This window comes from Loxodonta africana, chromosome 16, assembly GCF_030014295.1.
Source record: "Loxodonta africana isolate mLoxAfr1 chromosome 16, mLoxAfr1.hap2, whole genome shotgun sequence".
Classification (NCBI taxonomy): Eukaryota; Metazoa; Chordata; class Mammalia; order Proboscidea; family Elephantidae; genus Loxodonta; species Loxodonta africana.
Window position 1 is genome coordinate 33,835,419 of NC_087357.1, and position 21,500 is coordinate 33,856,918.

Genomic DNA, 21,500 nt, shown 5'->3' on the forward strand with positions numbered 1-21,500 from the left:
TCACGGGTATTATTTCACATTTTATAGTCCAGTCTAATCTTTGTGTGAAGAGTTGGCTTTGGGAATGGTTTCAGTTCTGGGCTAACAGAGAGTCCGGGGGGCCGTGTTTTCCGGTGTGCCTCCAGTCTCCGTCAGACCATTAAGTCTGGTCTTTTTACTAGAATTTGAGTTCTGCACACTCTACTTTTCTCCTGCTTCGTCAGAGACTCTCTGTTGTGTTCCCTGCAGGGCGGTTGTTGATGGTAGCCAGGCATGATCTAGTTCTTCTGGTCTCAGGCTGATGGAGTCCCTTTTTTATGTGGCCATTTCTGTTTCTTGGGCTAATATTTTCCATATGTCTTTGGTATTCTTCGTTCTTCTTTGCTCCAGGTGGCCTACCTGGCTTTTATGCCTCTATACTTCCCTCTCTGCAGTCCATGCAGCATGAACTGCCCATCTCATCTTCTGAAATGGCTTTTTATTCTCCTGTCCAAATATTTAAGTGAACAAATGGATACATTTAAGATATATTTCCTCTCCCTTTCTTTTATTTCCTTTCAGTTCAGAGCTTTGGTGAGTGGGACGCCAGAATCACTTACCCTAGCTTGACATATGTTGTTGTTGTTGTGTCATTGAGTCAGTTCCAACTCATAGTGACCCTGTGCACAGCAGAATGAAACGTCCGATCCTGCGCCATCTTCACAGTTGTTTCTGTGCTTCAGCTCGTTGTAGCTACCACTGTGTCAATCCATCTCATTGAGGGTCCTCCTCTTTTTTGCTGACCTTCTGCTTTACCAAGGATGATGTCCTTCTCCAGGGGACTGATCCCTCCTGACAGCATGTCCAAAATATGTGAGACGCAGTCTTGTCATCATGCTTCCAAGGAGCATTCTGTTGTACTTCTTCCAAGACAGATTTGTTTGTTCTTTTGGCAGTCCATGGTATATTCAGTATTCTTCACCAACACGAAAATCCAGAGGCATCAATCCTTCATTGGTTTTCCTTATTCATTGTCCAGCTTTCACATGCATATGAGGTGATTGAAAGCACCATGGCTTGGGTCAGGTGCACCTTAGTCCTCAAGGTAACATCTTTGCTTTTCAACACTTCAAAGGGTCTTTAGCAGCTGATTTGCCCAATGCAGTGCATCTTTTGATTTCTTGACTACTGTTTCTGTGGGCATAGATTGCGGATTCATGTAAAATGAAATCCTTGGCAACTTCAGTATTTTCTGTTTATCATGATGTTGCTTATCGTTGGACCATTTGTGAGGATTTTTGTTTTCCTTCTCTTGAGTTGTAATCCATACTGAAGGCTGTGGTCTTTGATCTTCATCAGTAAGTGCTTCAAGTCATCTTCACTTTCAGCCAGCAAGGTTGTGTCATCTGCTAATGCAGGTTTTAATGAGCCTTCCTCTGATCCTGATGCCCCGTTCTTCATATAGTCCAACTTCTAGGATTATTTGCTCAGCATACAGATTAAATAGGTATGGTGAAAGGATACACCCTGATGCACAGCTTTCCTGCCATTAAACTATGCAGCATCTACTTGCTCTGTTTGAACAACTGCCCCTTGATCCATGTACAGATTCTTCATGAGCGCAGTTAAGTGTTCTCCACACATTTAAGTGTTGTGGAGACTGGGAATTCCAGAACACTTAATTGTGCTTATGAAGCTTGACATATATCCTGTATAAAAGTAAAGGTCCACCACAGAGGTTTCATCCCAAGGTTTTGCTGTTGCTGTCAGTAGCAGCTGTCATAGTGTGAAATCTGCCTAGGCTGGGAAGGCATGCGAGGTTTTAGTTGGTGTACTTGTATTGTAAGTCCATGTCAATTTTGAAGATTCCTTTCCCTGCCCTTCTTCCCTTTTTAAACATAAAAGATTATTACGTATTAAAGGAAGACCTCTTACAGTCTTCTAAGGAAAATAGTGGGCAATCGTGTTACGACATTTGGAGTTTATATGAAAAAGGGATTAATTTCAGTTTAGCAATACAATTTGGTATTCCTGTAACACTCCTTATTTGAGTATCTGTGTCAGGATTTGTAAGTAGAAATAATAGTAGCTGTGGATTAATGCCTTACCTCTAAGCATTTCCAACAGAGATAATTTTAATCATTTGCATGTATAATTCAACTGTAAGGTATGGAGAAACCGAGGTATTAATTTGCATGGCGTATCCAGGACAATGGAAGAGAATTTAAAATCAAGTTGTTTTCAAAAGACTGACCTTCAGCTGTATGTCTGTTCTTGGTTACCTGGATAGAGCTCCACCTGACTCAGCCTCGCACTCATTTGGCTTCATCTAAATCCTTTTACTGGGCCTTTAGGTGAGAGAAGGGAAACCCTGGTGGTGTAGTGGTTAAACGCTACGACTGTTAACCAAAAGGTCAGTAGTTCAGACCCACCAGGTGCTCCTTAGAAACTCTACGGGGCAGTTCTACTCTGTCCTGTAGGGTCGCTATGAGTTGGAATCGATTCGACAGCAATGGGTTTGGTTTTGGTTTTTTTTAGGTGAGATAGCTTTCTTATCTAACTTTCGGCCCTTAAGCAGGCCACTTAATTGGTCTGGGATTTGGCTGAGTTGTTTGAAAAATGAGGATAACAGTACTTTTCTTGTTTAAAGAGAGGCCTAGCTCTTCTATCAGAAGATTGTTTTTTGAAGCAACATGGGGCAGTCAGACAGATATGACTTGAGATCCAAACCCTACCAGTTACCCACTGTGTGATCCCGAATAAGTTATTTAACTTCGCAGAGCCTAGGTTTCTCCCTCATTCCAAAATGGAGATTAGAAGATTAATTGACAGGTATATTATGCAAAATGTCGTGAATGTATTAGATACTTTATAAGTGGGAATGTTTTCCTTCAGTGCCTAGATATGTTTCTCAGAATAAATCATTGCTTTTTTGAATTTTATTGCCTTTTTACTTCTTGATTTTGTTGCAGCCCTAGAACTTTGAAATTTTATTTGTCAGAATTAACCTCTGTTGTAATAGAAAATTAAACTCTGCTCTTCAGTTTTCAGAGTGTCATTTTATAATAAAAAGGAGATCTCACTCTGGAGAAAAAGCTGAACCTTGTTTAGTGCAGAGATAATGCCTTTTGCTCAGATTCCCCTTTTAGTGTTTAACATTGAATCTTTCCTGTAGCAAGTGATTGTTAATCCTTTGTTTTTTTTCTTATTTATACAGATAGTACACATCCTAAATATGACTTCTGCGAAGATAATTTCTTTCTTGTTGCCACCTGATGAAAGTCTTCATTCACTACAGTCTCGTATTGAGCGTGAAACTGGGATAAATACTGGTTCTCAGGAGCTTCTTTCAGAGACAGGAATTTCTCTGGACCCTCGCAAACCAGCCTCTCAATGTGTCCTAGATGGAGTTGTAAGAGAATTTTAATATACCTAAAAAAAAAGTATATGAAATACGTTTGCATAAAGGGATTGCATACCCTGCATTTTTTGATATATACTTGGAGTCCCTTGGGAGTGGCATATGTCTTGTAATTCTTTTAGTTTTATCCTACTCATTACTTTTATCACTGATTTTACAAGATGAACATGATAGAATGAAACATTGTTGTTTTCAACTTTGTATGACTTTCCCATTGGTGCCAGCTCTGTCCTTCCTTTTTCTTTTCCTTCTTGTACTTGAAGCCCACACCCACTGCTGTCAAGTTGATTCTGACTCATAGTAACCCTATAGGACAAAGTAGAACTGCCCCATAGGGTTTCCAAGACTGTAAATCTTTACAGAAGCAGACTGCCACATCTTTCTCCCGTGGAGCAGCTGGTGGGTTCGAACCTCCAACCTTTCAGTTGGCAGCTGAGCACTTAACCGCTGTACCACCAGGGCTCCACTTACTTGAAGCCTAGCACCTTGAAATTAGACCAGCAGTCTTAAATCTTGCCTGAGGATATGTAGATAGTAAAATATGTTTGTGATAATGCCTTCTTTTTTTTTCGTTTTTCTTTTTATGACTTTATTGAGGTATATTTTACATATCATATAGTTCACCCATTTCAAGTATACAATTCAATGATTTTTTAATAAATTTACCGAGTTATGCAGCCATCACTATAAGTCAGTTTTAAAACATCTCCATGACTTTGGTATGATCCCTCCTATTCATTAACTGTTAATTCCATTCCGCCCACCCCAGGCAACCACAACTTAATCTACTTTCTTTTTTTATAGATCTGCCTTTTCTGGACATTTTGTATAAATGCAATCATATGATACGTAGTCTGGCTTCTTTCACTTAGCATCTTGTTCTTGAGGTTCATCCATGTCTCAGCATGTATTAGTACTTCATTCCTTTTGATTGCTGAATAGTATTCTCAGTGTATGGCTATATGGGGTCATGACTTTTTGCTTTTGTCCCTTTGGGTCTGGTAATGTTTTTTGCTTTAGCCCATACCACAGCTCTTTGTTTATTTTTTTCTAAACAAAATTTAGACCCTAAATCTATAGGGTTATGCTAATGTAGATTGCTCTGTTCATTTGTATTTCAAGGTGAGACATCTAGTGCTTAAGTCTTTAGAGAACCTAGCATTTCCAAGGATCTTTGAGTAGAATTTTAATTGTTTGTATCTTTTTCAGAGAGGCTGTGATAGCTATATGGTTTACTTGTTTGATAAAAGTAAGACTGTATATGAAGGGCCATTTGCTTCCAGAAGTTTATCTGACTGTGTAAATTATATTGGTAAGTATAGCCCGTTTACTGCTGAGCTTAAACCTGAAATAATGTAATTTTGACTTTAACATGATTAGTAGGAATGGATTCTCGGTGTTTCTGTGCTGTATCTTTCATACTTCAGGTTTCTGTATGTGGTGAAAATTGAATAGAAGATTGAAAGGTAGATTTTACTGGATCCCTCATTTGTAAGAATACTTACTTTGCTGTGACTAGGGCTCTCACAGATAGGAGAATGAATCTCTACTATTAATTAAACCATTATCTAAGCATGTTCAAATATTATTTCTTCCGTCCAGTGAATACTGCTTGATGTTCAAATGTTTTAATTGAGTCTGGGAGAATTATTCTTTTCTTTTGGAGGAGTTAAGTGGCCAATTTATGTTTAGCCAAACTAAAACCAGGTATTTCCAGAATAATATTGGTCATAAGGCATAAATTATATATAATCTTTCCTTTCTTTTGCCTTTTATTAGTTTTCTTTTGGATTTAAAAAAAATTAAGGTATGGTTTGCATACAGCAAAATGCACAGATACTAAAGGTAGATGATTTTTGACGAATGTATATACCTGTGTAATCAACACCACCATCAAGATATAGAACATTTTCTTCACTTCAGAAAGTTGCCTCATGTCTCTTTCTAGTTAATCCCCTTTCCCCTACACTATATTTATTTGTTTATTAATAGACTTAAAAAAATTATGTATATGTGTGTGTGTGTGTATGCCTGCATATACACACACACACACAACCCCAGTGATACAGTGGTTAAGAACTCAGCTGTTAACCAAAAGGTCCACAGTTCAAATCTCCCAGCTGCTTCTTGGAAACCCTGTGGGGCGGTTCTACTCTGTCCTATAGGGTTGCTATGAATCAGAATCGACTTGATGGCAATGAGTTTGGTTTTAGTTTTATATACATATAGGTAGATAGATAGATACAGATCTAAAACAAGTACTTGGTATTTTAACCTTTTTATATGTATAATTCAGTGACATTAATTATGCTCACCATGTTGTGCAACCATCACCACTACCCCTTTCCAGATTTTTTTATCACTCTTAGTAGAGACTCAGTGCTCCTTAAGCAGTAATGCCCTCTTTCCCCCTGCCCCTGGTAACCACAGTTAAACTTCGGTCTCCATGCATTTGCTGTTCTAGGTAGTTCATGTCAGTGAGATCATACAATATTTGTCCTTTTGTGGCCAGCTTATTTCACTCAACATAATGTTTTCAAAGTTTATCCATGTCATAGCATGTATCAGAATTTCACTCCTTTTTATGGCTGAACAAAATTACATTGTTTGGATATATCACATTTGTTGTTGTTGTTTATCCATTCATCTGTTGATTGGCTTTTGGATCATTTCCACCTTTTAACTATTGTGAATAGTGCTGCAGTGAACATTGGTGTATTATAGACTTTTTAAAAATAACAGTTTTAGACTTACAGAAAAATTGAGCAGATAGAGTTCTCATAGTCCTCACACACACACCCCTCCCTGTTGTTAACATCTTACATTATTATGGTACATTTGTTAGAATTAATGAACCAATAATGATACATTAACTGCAGTCCATATTTTATTAAGATTTCCTTAGTTTCTACCTAATGTCTTTTTTCTATTCCAAGATCCCATCGAGAATGCCACATTACATTTAGTTGTCATGCCTTCTTAGGCTCTTGTTGGCTCTGACAGTTTCTCAGACTTTCCTTGTTTTTGATTACTTTGACAGTTTTATGGAATAGGATGTTTTGTAGGATGACCCTCTTCTGGAATTTTATTATTATTATTTTTTTTATCTGTCATGGTTAGACTGAGGCTATAGGTCTTCTGAGAGAAAGAGCTACAGGTAAAGTACCATTTTTATCACATCATATCAAAGGGTGTTGTTGCATGCTGTTGAGTTGATTCTGACTCATAGTGACCCTATATAACCGAGTAGAACTGCCCCATAGGATTTCCTAGGCTATAAATCTTTACGAGAGCCAATTACCACGTCTTTTCTTCTACAGAGCCACTGGCGGGTTTGAACCACCAACCTTTTGGTTAACAGCATGATTTATGACTGTTGGGATAACTTTGATCATCTAGCTGAGATGTTTGTCAGATTAGTCTTTTCTCCCTCTTTCCATACTGTATTCTTTGGAAGGAACTCATTGTTTGCAGCCCACGCTTAAAGAGTTGGAAGTTATGTTCCCCTTCCTTTAGAGTATCTACTTAATTTATTTGGAATTCTTCTGCATGGAACATTTGTCTTTTCTTTCCCATTTATTAATTTATTCAATTGTTTGTTTATATCAGTATGAACTCATAGATATTTACCTTATACTTTGGATTATAATCCAATACAGATATTTATTTTTTGCTTAAATTGTTCCAGCACTGGCCTTTGGGAGCTCATTGAGTTGACTCCTGTGCCCCTTTTACATACCCCTCATCAGTGTGTGTGGAGGGGTTTGTTTTGTTTCTTTTAGCACTTCCTTATTTTCAGGCACTACGATACGTTCCAGGCTTATCATGTATATTTCCTACCCCAGTCCTAGAATCAGCCATTTCTCCAAAGAGAATAGTATTAGAAACCAAGATCTGGGCTCTGAGTGTGCTCATTGCTACTGGGATGTTGTTTATTTTAGGTTCTCAACGTTTATTTTTAAAGTTTTGATTTTTTTTTTTTTTTTTGGTCAATTCGCCTACCCCAGAGTTTTGTTTTGTTTTGTTTTTGTTTTTTTGTATATTGTAGGAAACCATAAAAGGAAGTATGGATATGTAGAATAGAAAAATGGTTAATTAAGGTTAGTAGTAATTATTAGGGGAGGCAGAGATTTTTCTAGATACATAGCTTTATTTTTTTAAAGTCTGCTTCAGATAATGTGTTTTTACAGTATGAACACTAGTGTGGCAGGTTCTACTTAACCATTCTCTGAAGATTTTCCTTAGAAAAGAATAGTAGAAGATATACTTGCCACCTTAAAATATAGGGTGAATCTCTTTCAATCATGGAGAATTTCATAATGTTTAAAACAAAATTTCATTGGACTTATCACATACCTGCCATGGTTTTAGAAAAGCAGCATTCCCTTACTCGAAAAAAAGGCAAGAGATAGTCATAAATAGATAATCTCATAAGTTTGACATCAAAGAAAGCATATCTTATTAGGCTACCATTCACCCTGTATCCTTTCCTGAAGCTGGGTTGGGGTCTAGGAGATGAAAATTATTAGAGGCAGGAAAGACTATGGTGGGTTGTAGAGGAGATGGGACTTGATTTAGAACCTGAAAGAAAAAAAGACTTTGCTTTGATGAAGAGAGTGTTCCAGGTTGGGGAGAAGCAAGAACAAAAAGACAGATACAGCAAGTTCCACATTGTATCTGTAATAGGGTTGTGTATTGAAAGTGCTCAGTAATGGTAACAAGTGGTTCTTTCCAACATCTATGGGAATGCTACTTGCATGGCCAGGAAATCACAGAAAATAATAAATTACTTAAGATGTTCAAAAATAACTCCCCTTTTTCCCATCTTCTTGCATGTAGTACAGGACAGCAAAATACAGCTACCCATCATACAACTGCGGAAAGTATGGGCTGAAGCAGTGCATTATGTATCTGGGCTAAAAGAAGACTACAGCAGGCTCTTTCAGGGACAAAGAGCAGCAATGTAAGTAGATTCTGTTGTTTATAACTACAGTGTCATGTTTTTACCAGTCAGTATTCCATGCAGTATTTAAAAACTGGGTCAGTTTGCATGTTCTGATCAGACTTACAGAATTCTTACCAATGGTCTGAAACCATCCAGTTGTAATGGCTTGAGAGTAGAATGGTTCTAGTAAAAGAAGATTGTTTTATCATAGAATATCACAGGCAGAAGGTTTTTAGAGATCAGATTCTAGAGATAGCTACTTTTCACAGATTGATAATAGAAACTTGGGCTTCAGGCTCATGGCAATTTAAGTTTTTAAATTTTTGTCCAGTGTTTTGTTTCTGATATGGTGATTTTTTTTTTTTTTTTTGGCTGTGGTTTAGGTTAAGTCTTCTTAGATACAATGCTAACTTGACAAAAATGAAGAACACTTTGATCTCAGCATCTCAGCAGCTGAAAGCTAAATTGGAGTTTTTTCACAAAAGTATTCAGCTTGACTTGGAGAGATACAGTGAGCAGATGACATATGGGATATGTAAGTGTTTGGGTATTGTGTTTGAAAGGGGTCTCTAGTCTCTCGAAGCCCTCTGCTGGTTTGCCTTCTTGATCATAGCCAGTCGTTTCACTTACTGAGACAATCACATTGAAAGAAGAGACAGGACAACTTGAATCATCATAAACCATGTTGATTTGTCTTGAATGTTAGTGCTACTTTTTTTTAAAAACCCTTAATTGGGCAACTTTAATTGCTTTTCTTTTTCATGCTTGAACTAAAATTATTTGGCTCCAGAAAAATGTAGAAGTGGTTTAAGAATCTGAATATTAAACCTCATTTTTTTAATAGATAGATACAAAGTCTGTACTGGGATAACTTTTTAGCCAGAGGAGTCTTAAACTACTTATCTTTCTGTAATTAATAACAAATAATTCTAAGCTTGTTCTTTTCCAAACCACCTACTATGGAGTCCCACTGTTTTTTATTATACACAGCCTTCAAATTTTCAGTATTTGACTTCAGGCTTATCTCCCTTCAGATATACTAAGGAAATGTAAAAAGCAGAATTAAAGATTGAATAAACTGAAGGTGTCATCACGCACATTTATGTTTTATTTCATGAAACAGATCCTTCTTTCGGGACACAAATACTATTTGTATACTTGTCCTGAGCAGGGTTTGTATGTCTCAGAATAAAAGATCAGTAATGTCCAGTTGGGTGGATAGGTGTACCCATTAGAGCTGGTTCTATGATTGACGTTGTATTTCTTGGATTAAATATCTTTGACTAGTCAGAGGCATACTATACAACTGTTAACAAAAGAATGAGGTAGATCTACATATGCTGCTATTGAAAGATCACCTGGATCTTTAATAACTGTGATGTCTTATGTTGGGGGAAAAAGCAAGGCAAGGAAAGTATATATACATGGTCTCACTTGTGAGGGAAAAGGGTGTGTGTCTGTGTAACAAATGATTAACAGTAAGATTCCCTTGGGTGCAGGAGAGAGGGAAAGAAGAGTAAGTTCTTCCTTTTTACAACTTTTTGTAGTATTTGATTTTTTTTTTTAAATCATGTTTATGTATTACTTTTATAATTATTTTTTTAAGTGAAAATCTTTGATATTGATATGGTGAGGAGGTGGGCAGGCCAGTAGTTAATGCGATGGTTATTTCTGGTAACTGATTCAGACTTTTTTTAGCCTCAGAAAAAATGTTGAAAGCATGGAAAGAAATGGAAGAAAAGGCCATCCACTATGCTGAGGTAAAATCACTGAGCTTGTTCTGTGTTCTTATTAATTTCTGAGATCTTAGAAATTTCCTTCGCTTTTGATATATACAGTGTTTTTTTCACATCATTCCTGAATATCAGACAAATATCTAGTAGTTGCATGGTGTGTATGGAGGGAGCTACCATAGTAGATAAGAACAAGGGCTTTCAAGTGGAATGTTGGGCAAATTACTTAGCCTTGCTGGTCATCAGTTTCCTTATTATGAGGACAATACTGTTTTTAGTAGGGTTATGAGCATTAAATGAGAGTTAGTAATTGTTATGACTGATCCAGTTGGGGTGACTGTAGATCCCAGTTTACCTGGGACAGCTCCATTTTATTCCTGATGTCCTGCAGTAATTATCAGTAGTACTCTCTTTCGCTCTCAAAATTATGATGATTTGGACAATAAATTATATGGTCATTGTATGTACAAATCATTCTCTAGGTGGCAGATTCCTTCCTCGCCCTGTATGTCTGTTGGTGGCCCCACTAGGTAGTCACTGTCTTTGATACCAGTCACTTACTCTGCTTCCGTTGGTTAAGTTGACACGAGTGGAACAGTTGATATGCTGGGGTGGGAAATCCAGTGTCTTTATCTTTCTGCGTACTTATTACAGGGCCATCAGGCATAAGAGGCAGTGAAAATCGTAACACTGAAAACCCATTGCTGTCGAGTTGATTCCGACTCATAGCAATCCTATAGGACAGAGTAGAATTGCCCCACATGGTTTCCAAGGAGCCGGTGGTGAATATGAACTGCCGACCTTTTGGTTAGCAGCTGTAGCTCACCATAGCTCTTAACCACTGTGCCACCATGGCTGCTCATAAAGCTGAGATGCCAGCAAGACCGATGGTTTTGATGGACTCTTTTTCTCTGTCTTGTCAGTGACGCCTTTACTTCTTTGGTTTTCAAGAGGAGAAAGCAAATTCTGGTAGTTTACTCTTACCGGGAGAGAAAAGAGGGAAGCATAGGAATAAATATGTTCTTATGTGAAAGATTAAGGGTCAGAATCTGAAGTACAAAAAGACCTTAACAAAATCTGTTTCTATTAAATCACTTAGTACTCCTACTATAGCTACAAGTCATTCTCTAATGACTTGTTAAGGTCTGAGTTCTGTTCTGTGTTGTGTAGTGATGAGCCTGTCGATTTCTTTTGTGTTTTTGTCATGTCTTAGGTTGGCGTTATTGGATACCTGGAGGATCAGATCATGTCTCTGCACACTGAGATCATGGAGCTACAGAAGAGCCCCTACGGGAGACGTCAGGGAGACTTAATGGAATCTCTGTAAGGCTATACTTGGGTTGTTGGTCTTGGTGTCTGTAGTTTTTTGTAGCAGATTGTTCTTCCTGCTTGCATCTTTCAGATTAAGCCTCTTACTGTTCTTCCCTATAATTTTTCTTTCCCCAGATATACTGACGTCTTATTTGAAAAGGATGCTTTTTCTTAGTCATAGGAAATTTTGGAAATAACGCTCTGGGTTGACCTTCTTTGCCTTTTTAATCAAGGTGTCTTTTCACGTGGAGAGTTAAAAATAATTTCCCAAGTGTGCTAAGTTATAACCTGTTTCACTACCTACCATATTTCTGGTCCAAGGCATTGAGCCTCTTAAATGCCCTAAATGAGGTTAACTTCCTGTGTGTTAGGATTAGAAACTTCAGATTTTTTCTCTAATCACAGGCCATGATTTTTACCCATTTAAGTGTTTCAGGTGCAAGGTTGCAGTTTGTGTGGTGGGAGATGAGAGCACATAAGAAGTTCATTTGACTTTGCATTTTAAAATCTCGTCTAATTCTTCCTTATTACTCAATGAAATACTCTTGTAAAATCTTCATTGACAGTATGTACTTGCTTTAAAATGGGATCATTACTCTGTCCAAATAATGTTCAAGTTGTGGATTATTGGGATCAGTGAATTACCTTCACGTACAGATGGGTGTTTTCTCTCTTGTAGGGAGCAGCGTGCCATCGATCTATACAAGCAGTTAAAGCACAGGCCTTCGGGTAAGACACTTCTGTCACAGTGCATGAAAGCAATGTAGGCAGCCATCACTAACCTAACAGATGGGGGCGGTTGGGTTTTAAGCAAGTTGGAGAATAAATTCAGGTTTTGGTATTACCATTGGGATGTTTATGGTACAACAGCTTTAAGTTTTTGAGATTTTAAGAGATTAGAAAGGGAAGGTAATTAAGAAACTTGAGGTGGAAAAGTTTCAAAAAGGGAAGTAAAAGAAAGGAATGGAGAAAGGAACTCACAAAAGTGGAAGAGAAAGCAAGAAAATGTGTGGAAAGAGAAAAAATAACTGCTGATAGGTGCTTTGAACTGTTTAGGATTAGAGAGGTTGAAAAGAATATGATACTCTAGGGTTGAGGCATGGATGTGGTCAGAGGGAAGGCCCATGTGCTGGCCAGGTTCTGTTACCTTGAAAACTATGTCTTTGTCTGCACTGGTCACTGATTGCTTGTTACATTAGCAAAACAACTCCTGTTGCGTACCTGCTGAGTGCAGAGTGTGGTCTTCTGGAAAGAGCACTGAGTTAGGAATCAGAAGGCTTGAATTTTGGTTTGGGCATTTTGCTGCGTGACCTCAGGCAGATCACCTCATCGCAATTCCCTCTTGTGTAAAATGAGGTTGAAATGTAGCTTTCCTAACTCAACAAGCAGAACTGACTCAACGGCAATGGGTAATGGGAACTCAGCAAGTGTATTGTGGCAATGTATTTGAAATAACGTTTGTGAAAATGCTTTGAAAATGAAGAGTTATGCATCTGCAAGGTATCATCCTTTAATTAAGAAATTGGTTTGTGTTGAAAGGTTACAGAGGAAATAAAAGGTGAAGTCTATGCCCTAATTTGCTATATATATACCTAAATAGTAAAAAAAAAAAAAAAAAATCAGTTTTATACTTGAAAATTTGTAAGAACATAGCAATACATGAAAATTAATAAGCGTGTGAAGTTGTATTTAACAAATAAGATGATCATCTCTACATTGGCTTTTATTGTAGTGGAATTTATTCAATTTATTTTGAGGTACACATAAGACAGGTACCTAACCCTGACTGTGGGTTAGGGATGGTTAGAGGAGATTTCCTGCAGGAAATGACATTTGAAATGAGCCTTCAAGGATAAGTAGAGTAGCCAAGCCAAAGGGGGTAGACTTTTCTATACGCGAATATAATATGTAAAGACAAGAACATGTAGCTCTTAATGTTACGAGAGGAAATTCAGTGTGACTGGAATATAGAGTTTCAGGGGGAGAGAGAGAGATGAAGCTGAATCATGATGAGCCTGGTATATCATAGTAAAGAGTCTGGATTTCATCATGATGCAGAGAAAACCTAAAGAGTTTAAGCAGGGGAATAGCATGATCAGATTGGCATTTTAGAAACACTGCCTTCTTGCCATTGTGGACAATAGATTAAAGTGGGGCTAGGCTAGAGACAGGGACATCACTTATGAGGCAGTTGGAATAATACAGGTTAGTACAGGGTAGGTTGTAAGCTAAGACAGAGAACCTAAACAATGGCAGTGGGGTGACGAGAAGGGTAAAGGCAAGAAGAGATATTTATTTAAGAGGCAGAACTGATCATGCTGGATGATATATTGAAGATGGGTGGCTGGGGCAGGGGTAATTGGGATGCCTTCCAAGTTTCTGGTTAGGGCAGCTGGGTCAAGAGATCATCCTGAAAAAGTGGGTTGAATAAGAAAGCCAAGGATGGAATCCTAGGGAACACTAACGTTTAAGAAGTGGGTATGGTTTCAGATTCCACATTACAGTTAGCCTTTAAAAAGCTGTCAGTGGTAGTATCAAAGAATATCTATAGTTATCAGGGAAAGGCTATTAAAATACTCCTCCCTTTTCCAAATACATATCTATATTATGCTGGGTTTTCTTCAGATACTTCGGTAAAAACAATATACTGGAATAGATTGACTACAGGAGCAGATCTGAGAGTCCAGCTATCTTCTATTAAACTAGACATTAAAATATTTTGTTTTGGAAAATACCAATTTTCGGGTTTTTTGGAGGTCTGTTTTTTGGTTATAAAAATGTTAATAGGTAATGGGTTTATTGTTATTTTAAAATGAGTTAATAAGTCAATATTTTTAAATTTCTCAGACTGTCTGGGGTTCTCAAGAATTTTTAAGAGCATAAAGGGTCCTGAGACCAAAAAGTTTGAGAACTGCTTATCTAGACTTGCTTTCAGAAGCGTGGATGTTAAGGAAAATAAAGGTTAAGAGAGATTGTTGTTGTGTGCCATGGAGTTGATTTTGACTTATAGTGACCCCATGTGATAGTAAAACTGTCCCATAAGGTTTTCTAGGCCGTAATCTTTATGAGAGGTTAAGGTTAAGGAAAGAAGAGAAAGGCTATGGTAATCAACATCAAGTTTAAGAAGGAAGACTTGAGCATGTTTATATACTTGGGTCTAAAAGCCTATATGTAGAGAGGAAGGTCCCAAATAGCCTTGATGCCACTGACATTGGAAGGAGAATAGGTGTGAATACAGATCCTTTTGTGGAGGTAGAGGTTGGAAGGTGAGGATCTTACTGCCTTACGGCCTTCCACCCTGAAGTGGGAAGTGGTGGTGAGCTCGTAGATTTGAGGAGTGTACTAAAGATTTTAAAAAGCTGCTGTGTGCAATGTAGAAGTTGCTGACCTAGAACATATATTAATCCAAAGCAGAAGTGAAAATCTGTGAATTAGTAGTGGCAACAGTCAGATGGTAGCATAGTTTTTTTTTGTTTGGTAGTGTTTAGTCCACCACTCGTCTGTCAGTTTGTCATACTGTGGTGGCTTGTGTGTTGCTATGATGCTAGAAGCTATGCCACTGGTATTTCAAATACCAGCAGGGTCACTTATGGTGGACAGGTTTCAGTGGAGCTTCCAGACTAAGACAGACTAGGAAGAAGGACCTGGCACTATATTTCTAAAAGAAACTGGCCAGCGAAAACCTTATGAATAGCAACATAACATTGTCTGATAGAGTGCCAGAAGATGAGGCACTCAAAATACAACTGGAGAAAAGCTGCCTCCTCAAAGTAGAGTTGATTTAATGACATGGATAGAGTAAAGGTTTCGGAACCTTTGTTTGCTATTGCAGCATGACTCAAAATGAGAAGAAACAACTGCTAACATCCATTATAATTGGAACATGGAACGTACGAAGCATGAATCAAGGAAAATTGGAAGTTGTCAAAAATGAAATGGAATGCTTGAAGATCAGTATCCTAGGCATTAGTGAGCTGAAATGGACTGGTATTGGCCACTTAGAATCAGACATTCATATGGTCTACTGTGTTGGGCATGAAAAATTGAAGACGAATGGAATCATATTCATCATCAAAAAGAACGTTTCAGGGTCCTGAAGTACAGCGCTGTCAGTGATAGTATAATATCCATATACCTATAAGGAAGACCAGTTAATATAACTATTACTCAAATTTATGCGGCAACCGCTAAGGCCAAAGACAAAGAAATTCAAGATTTTTACCAGCTTCTGCTGTCTGAAGTTGATCAAACATGTAATCAAGATGCATTGAAAATTAATTACTGGTGATTGGAACGTGAAAGTTGCAAACAAAGAAAAAGGATTAGTAATTGGAAGATACGGCTTTGGTGATAGACATGATGCTGGAGATCGTGTGATAGAATTTTGCAAGGCCAACGACCTATTCATTGGAAATACCTTTTTCAACAACATAAATTGCAGCTATACACATGGAACTTGCCAGGTGGAATACACAGGAATTAAATGGACTATACTGTGGAAATAGTTGATGGAGAAGCTCCGTATCATCAGTCAGAACAGGGCCAGGAGCCGACTGCAAAACAGACCATCAATTGCTCATGTGCAAGTTCAAATTGAAGCTGAAGAAAATTAAAACAAATCACGAGAGCCCAAGTATGACCTGGAGTATATCCCCCTTAAATTTAGAGACCATCTCGTGAATAAATTTGACACATTGAACACTAATCACTGAAGACCAGACGAGTTGTGGGATGACATCAAGGACATCATACATGAAGAAAACAGGAGGTCATTGAAAAAAACAGGAAAGAAAGACTAAAATGGGTATGAGAAAAGACTCTGAAACTCGCTGTTGAACTTAGAGTAGCTGAAGTGAATGGAAGAAATGATGAAGTAAAAGAGCTGAAACAGCTGGACGGTAGCTCGAGAAGACAAAGTAAAGTATTATAATGAAATGTGCAAAGACCTGGAGTTAGAAAACCTAAAGGAAAGAACACACTCGGCATTTCTCAAGCTGAAAGACTGAAGGAAAACTTCAAGCCCTGAGTTGTAATATTGAAGGATTCTACGGGCAAAATATTGAATGACGCAGGAAGCATCAAAAGAAGATGGAAGAAATATGCAGTCATTGTACCAAAAAGAATTGGTCGATGTTCATCCGTTTCTGAAGGCAGCGTATGATCAAGAGCCAATGGAATTGAAGGAAGAAGGCCAAGCTGTATTGAAGGATTGGCGAAAAACAGGGCTCCAGGAATTGATGGAATACCAATTGAGGTGTTTCAGCAAATGGATGCAGGGCTGGAGGCGTGAACTTTTTTGTGCCAAGAAATACGGAAGACAGCTACCTGGCCTGCTGACTGGAAGAGATCCATATTTGTGTCCATTCCAAAAAGAAGTTGATCCAACAGAATACGGAAATTATCAAACAATATCATTAATATTACATGCAAGTAAAACTTTGCCGAAGATAATTTAAAAATGGTTGCAGTAGGGAACTGCCAGAAATTCAAGCCAGGTTCAGCAGACAGCGTGGAATGAGGGATATCACTGCTGATGTCAGATGAATCTTAGTTGAAAGCAGAGCCAACCAGGAAGATGTTTACCTGTGTTTTATTGACTATGCAAAAGGATTCAGCTGTGTGGATCATAACAAATTATGGATAACATTTCAAAGAGTGGGAATTCCAGAACACTTAATTGTGCTCATGGGGAACCTGTACACATACCAACAGGCAGTCGTTTGAACACAACAAGGGGATACTGAATGGTTTAAAACCAAGAAAGGTGTGGGTCAGGTTGTATCCTTTATTCAGTCTATATGCTGAGCAAATAATCTGAGAAGCTGGACTGTGTGAAGAAGAACTCAGCATTAGGATGGGAAGAAGATCCACTAACAACCTGTGATACGCAGATGATACAACCTTGCTTGCTGAAAGTGAAGAGGACTTCAAGCACTTACTGATCAAGATCAAAGACTACAGCTTTCAGTTGGGATTACATCTGAACATGAAGAAAACCAAAATCCTCACAACTAGACCAATAAGCAACATCATGATAAATGAAGAAAATACTGAAGTTGTCAAAGATTTCACTTTACTTGGATCCACAGTTGTCATGGATTGAATTCTGTCCCCCCAAAATACCTGTCAACTTAGCTCAGCCATGAGTCCCAATATTGTGTGATTGTCTACCATTCTGTGATTTCCCTGTGTTATAAATCCTATCACTATGATGTAATAAGATGGATTACTGGCAATTACACTGATGAGGTCTACAAGATTAGATAGTGTCTTAAGCCAATCTCTTTTGAGATATAAAAGAGAGAAGTGAGCAGAGAGACATGGGGACCTCATAACACCAAGAAAGTGTCCTTTGGACCTGAGGTTCCTGCGCTGAGATGCTCCCAGACCAAGGGAAGACTGATGCATCACAAGGACCTTCCTTCAGAGCTGACAGAGAGAGAAAGCCTTCCCCTGGAGCCAACGCCCTGAGTTCGGACTTTTAGCCTACTGGACTCTGAGAGAATAAACTTCTCTTTGTTAAAGCCATCCACTTGTGGTATTTCTGTTATAGCCACATTAGATGACTAAGACAACAGTCTACAACCATGGAAGCAGCAATCAAGAAATCAAATGTATTATATTGGGCAAATCTGCTGCAAAAGATCTTTAAAGTGTTAAAAAGCAAACATGTCACTTTGAGGACTAAGGTGTGCTTGACCCAAGTCATGTGGTATTTTCAATCACCTCATATGTATGTGAAAACTGGACAATGAATAAGAAAGACCAAAGAAGAACTGATGCCTCTGAATTATGGTGTTGGAGAAGAATATCGACTATACCATGGACTGCCAGAAAAAGGAACAAATCTGTCTTGGAAGAAGTACAACCAGAATGCTCCTTAGAAGCAAGGATGGTGAGAGTTCGCCTCACTTACTTTGGACATGTTATTAGGAGGGACCAGTCCCTGGAAAAGGGCATCATGCATGGTAAAGCGGAAGGTCAGTGAAAAAGAGGAAGACCCTCAACGAGATGGATTGACACAGTGACTGCAACAATGGGCTCAAACGTGGCAGTGATTGTGATGATGGCCCAGGACAGGTCAGTGTTTTGTTCTGTTGTATGTAGGGTCTCTGAGTAGGAACTAACTTGACAGCACATAACAACAGCAACAGTATTTAGTAGCTTTCTTACAGGAACAGATAAGGCAAATGGTTAGACTGACCTAGGGTTAGGATTTTGCTGATGGAATACAAATAAGAGGACAAAAAGGTTGAAGATATGTGCCAAATAGTGATTTAATTGAGAGAAGTTGTGGTTAGAGTAAAATATTGAGATTTAACAAGATTTCAAATAGAGCAAGTCTGACTCTTTTTTTTCTGTAATCAATATTTGACTCCCCGTGCTCTGGCCAGTGAATCATATTGCAGGTGAGGATTTTATATCATTGACTCAGGTACTTTAACTTTCCAGAGTTAGTGACAGCATTTGTTTGCATTGTATTTTTATTAAAAAAAAAAACAAAAACGTTGCAGTAGTAGCCATGTCAGCATATCATTGGACACAGAAATAAATTTGCTATCTAGGTAGCTTCTTTGAACTGATAGTCACCTTGGATGACAAACGAGCAATACCAAAAGTTTTGTCTATAGTTGGGACTTAAATAATCACACTTCATATATGGTCTTTAGTGTTTTTTTCCCTAGCTTAGAGTCAATTTGAGTCTTGTTCAGCTGAAAATGATGAAAACCAGCTTTCTTAATCCTCTGTGTTGGAGAAGGCTGAATGAAGTTCTGAAGTCTTTGACCACTTAAAAGAGATAGATATATAGGGAAAGTCTTGGGCCTGGTCCGTGGTATTTGGGAGGGAGTGCTGTTCAGTGGAGGGTCCCTTGGTGGCCCACATGATGATTGGCTGCTAATAAGCTAAAGGTTAGTGGTTCAAACCCATCCATTGGCTCTACAGAAGAAAAGCCTGGCAAACTGCGTCTTTAAAGATGACAGCCAAGAAAACCCTGCAGAGCAGTTCTACTCTGTAACACATGGAGCCACCATGGGTCAGAATCAGCTCGACAGGAGCAGGTTTGGTTGTTTGGAGGAGTCCCTGGCTGGTGCTAATGGTTAATGTGCTCGGCTGCTAACCAAAAGGTTGGAAGTTCAGGTCCACCCCAAGGCACCTCAGAAGAAAAGCCCTGGCGATCTACTTCAGAAAAACCAGCCACTGAAAACTCTGGAGCAGAGTTCTACTCTGACACACATGGGGTCGCCATGAGTCAGGGTCGACTCAACAGCAGCTGGTTGTTTGCAGCGGAGCCTGGTTGGAGCTTCTGTATCTTGTTGGTAAGGGAGGGATGGGGAGAGATGCATGGCGAATAAAGCTGGGCTATGAGGGAGGTCTTTGGAGTGATGACTGAGGACACTGAACTTATTTTAAAACCTCCTTTAATACTCCTTTCATAGATTCCTTTTTGGTACAGTAGGAGTAACATCCCATAGAACTTTTAAACAAGAAAAGAGTAAGCAGGTGATAGCAAATATTAATAATATTAATTTTGCCCTCAGGATTACTTATTGTCCAGGGAGTATACCGACAGGATCCATTAAAAAAAAAATTAGCAACCTTCAAATCTTTTAAAATTTAAGTAGCCATTTCTGACACGTAACAGTTAATGCTAGTGAATTTTTTTTTTTTTTTTTTTTTCCTGAGGCAGCATCTACTTTAAACTGTAGAACTCTAAACTGTGGAACTCACTCTCTGTAACCACACAACCATCCCATTTGAGGACATTTGTCAGCTACCAGTTTGCTATAAGATGGCATACTACCCTCATACTGAACTTCAGAGGTGTGGACAAATCCCTTAATTAGTGCATCAGATTTGGTTTAAGTCAGCCAGGTGTTTTCAGTGATTATAAACAGATGGATAACCATGAAATTCAAAACAGCCTTGTTGGGGCAAAGGCCTCCTTCAAGGCAGTGAAAACAGTTTTCTATAATTATATTTTACGTGTAGATATATATAAAATTTTAAATCCTTTATCTTAATTCAATATTAAATTTAAATGAAAATGTTTATAAAACTGTTGTTATTGTGTGCTGTCAAGTCAGTTCCAACTCGTAGTGACCTCATGTGTTACAGAGTAGAGCTGCTCTATAGGCTTTTCTTGGCTGTAATCTTGGTTGTATCAGAAGCAGATCACTGGGTCTTTTCTTCCGTGGAGCCAGTGGGTGGGTTCGAACCACCAACCTTTAGGTTAGCAGTTGAGCACAGATTGTTTATACCTAGAGACCTTAAGTTAAACCTAGTTTCAGATTTTTAGGACTTTTTTTTTTTTGGAGGCTGATATTTTCATGCAGAAGAGAGGTTATACCCACTGACTGGGGTCTTTTGTAGATCACTTCTACAGCGACAGCACCGAGATGGTGAAGATCATTGTGCATACTGTGCAGAGTCAGGACCGTGTTCTCAAGGAGCTGTTTGGTCATCTAAGGTAGAAAAATTGTTTTCATTTTCTATTGAAAAGCCAGGTTACCTTTATCATGTTCTTTTCCAAGTTTACTACTCCTCTTTAGTAGATGTACCAGACTTAAGATCTCTTGAGTTCTGGCAGTGCCTTCAATAGTTTGGCCACAGCTGCGTGTATTTATTTGTGTCTCCTGTTGTGTGCATTGCTTTGGAGGTCAGTCATTAAATCTGATGCTGATCGTGGTTCATTTCCCAGCTGGGTTTGGGAGAATGGCGTACAGTCTTGGGAGATGTGTAAGTATCTGACATTTACTTAATCTCTTCAGCAAGTTACTAGGCTGTAAGCAGAAGATTATCGATCTGCTCCCCAAGGTGGAAGTAGCCCTCAGTAACATCAAAGAAGCTGACAATACCGTCATGTTTATGCAGGGAAAGAGGCAGAAAGAAATATGGCATCTTCTTAAAATTGCCTGTGTAAGTAATGATTAATGAATTTGTTAATGTGACATGAATTTGCTGTTACTCCATGCAAAAGGGGTTTTTATCAGTGTGATCTGGGTCCTTTAGAAGACGTGTGTACTTCATGTTGGGTTGCTGCTCAGATTCTTTGCCTGATGTCTGACCAGCAGTTGAGATGCAGGACTTTATGATCATCCTTCATTACCATGTTCCTTTCCAGCCTGTCTTT

At 38.5% G+C, this 21,500-nt stretch overlaps 1 protein-coding gene across 3 annotated transcripts in view; it reads left to right on the top strand.

Moving 5' to 3' along the window:
* CHUK (component of inhibitor of nuclear factor kappa B kinase complex) overlaps positions 1-21,500 on the top strand; it is a 43,854-nt gene that overhangs the window by 17,827 nt on the left and 4,527 nt on the right. For all 3 annotated transcript variants that reach the window (XM_010589068.3, XM_003409178.4, XM_064269450.1), the window contains 9 exons: positions 3,176-3,370; positions 4,589-4,691; positions 8,219-8,342; positions 8,708-8,859; positions 10,023-10,084; positions 11,271-11,380; positions 12,048-12,097; positions 20,741-20,837; positions 21,139-21,286. In XM_010589068.3, the coding sequence (XP_010587370.1) occupies positions 3,176-3,370; positions 4,589-4,691; positions 8,219-8,342; positions 8,708-8,859; positions 10,023-10,084; positions 11,271-11,380; positions 12,048-12,097; positions 20,741-20,837; positions 21,139-21,286 (1,041 nt within the window). The remainder of the gene's footprint in view (positions 1-3,175; positions 3,371-4,588; positions 4,692-8,218; positions 8,343-8,707; positions 8,860-10,022; positions 10,085-11,270; positions 11,381-12,047; positions 12,098-20,740; positions 20,838-21,138; positions 21,287-21,500) is intronic.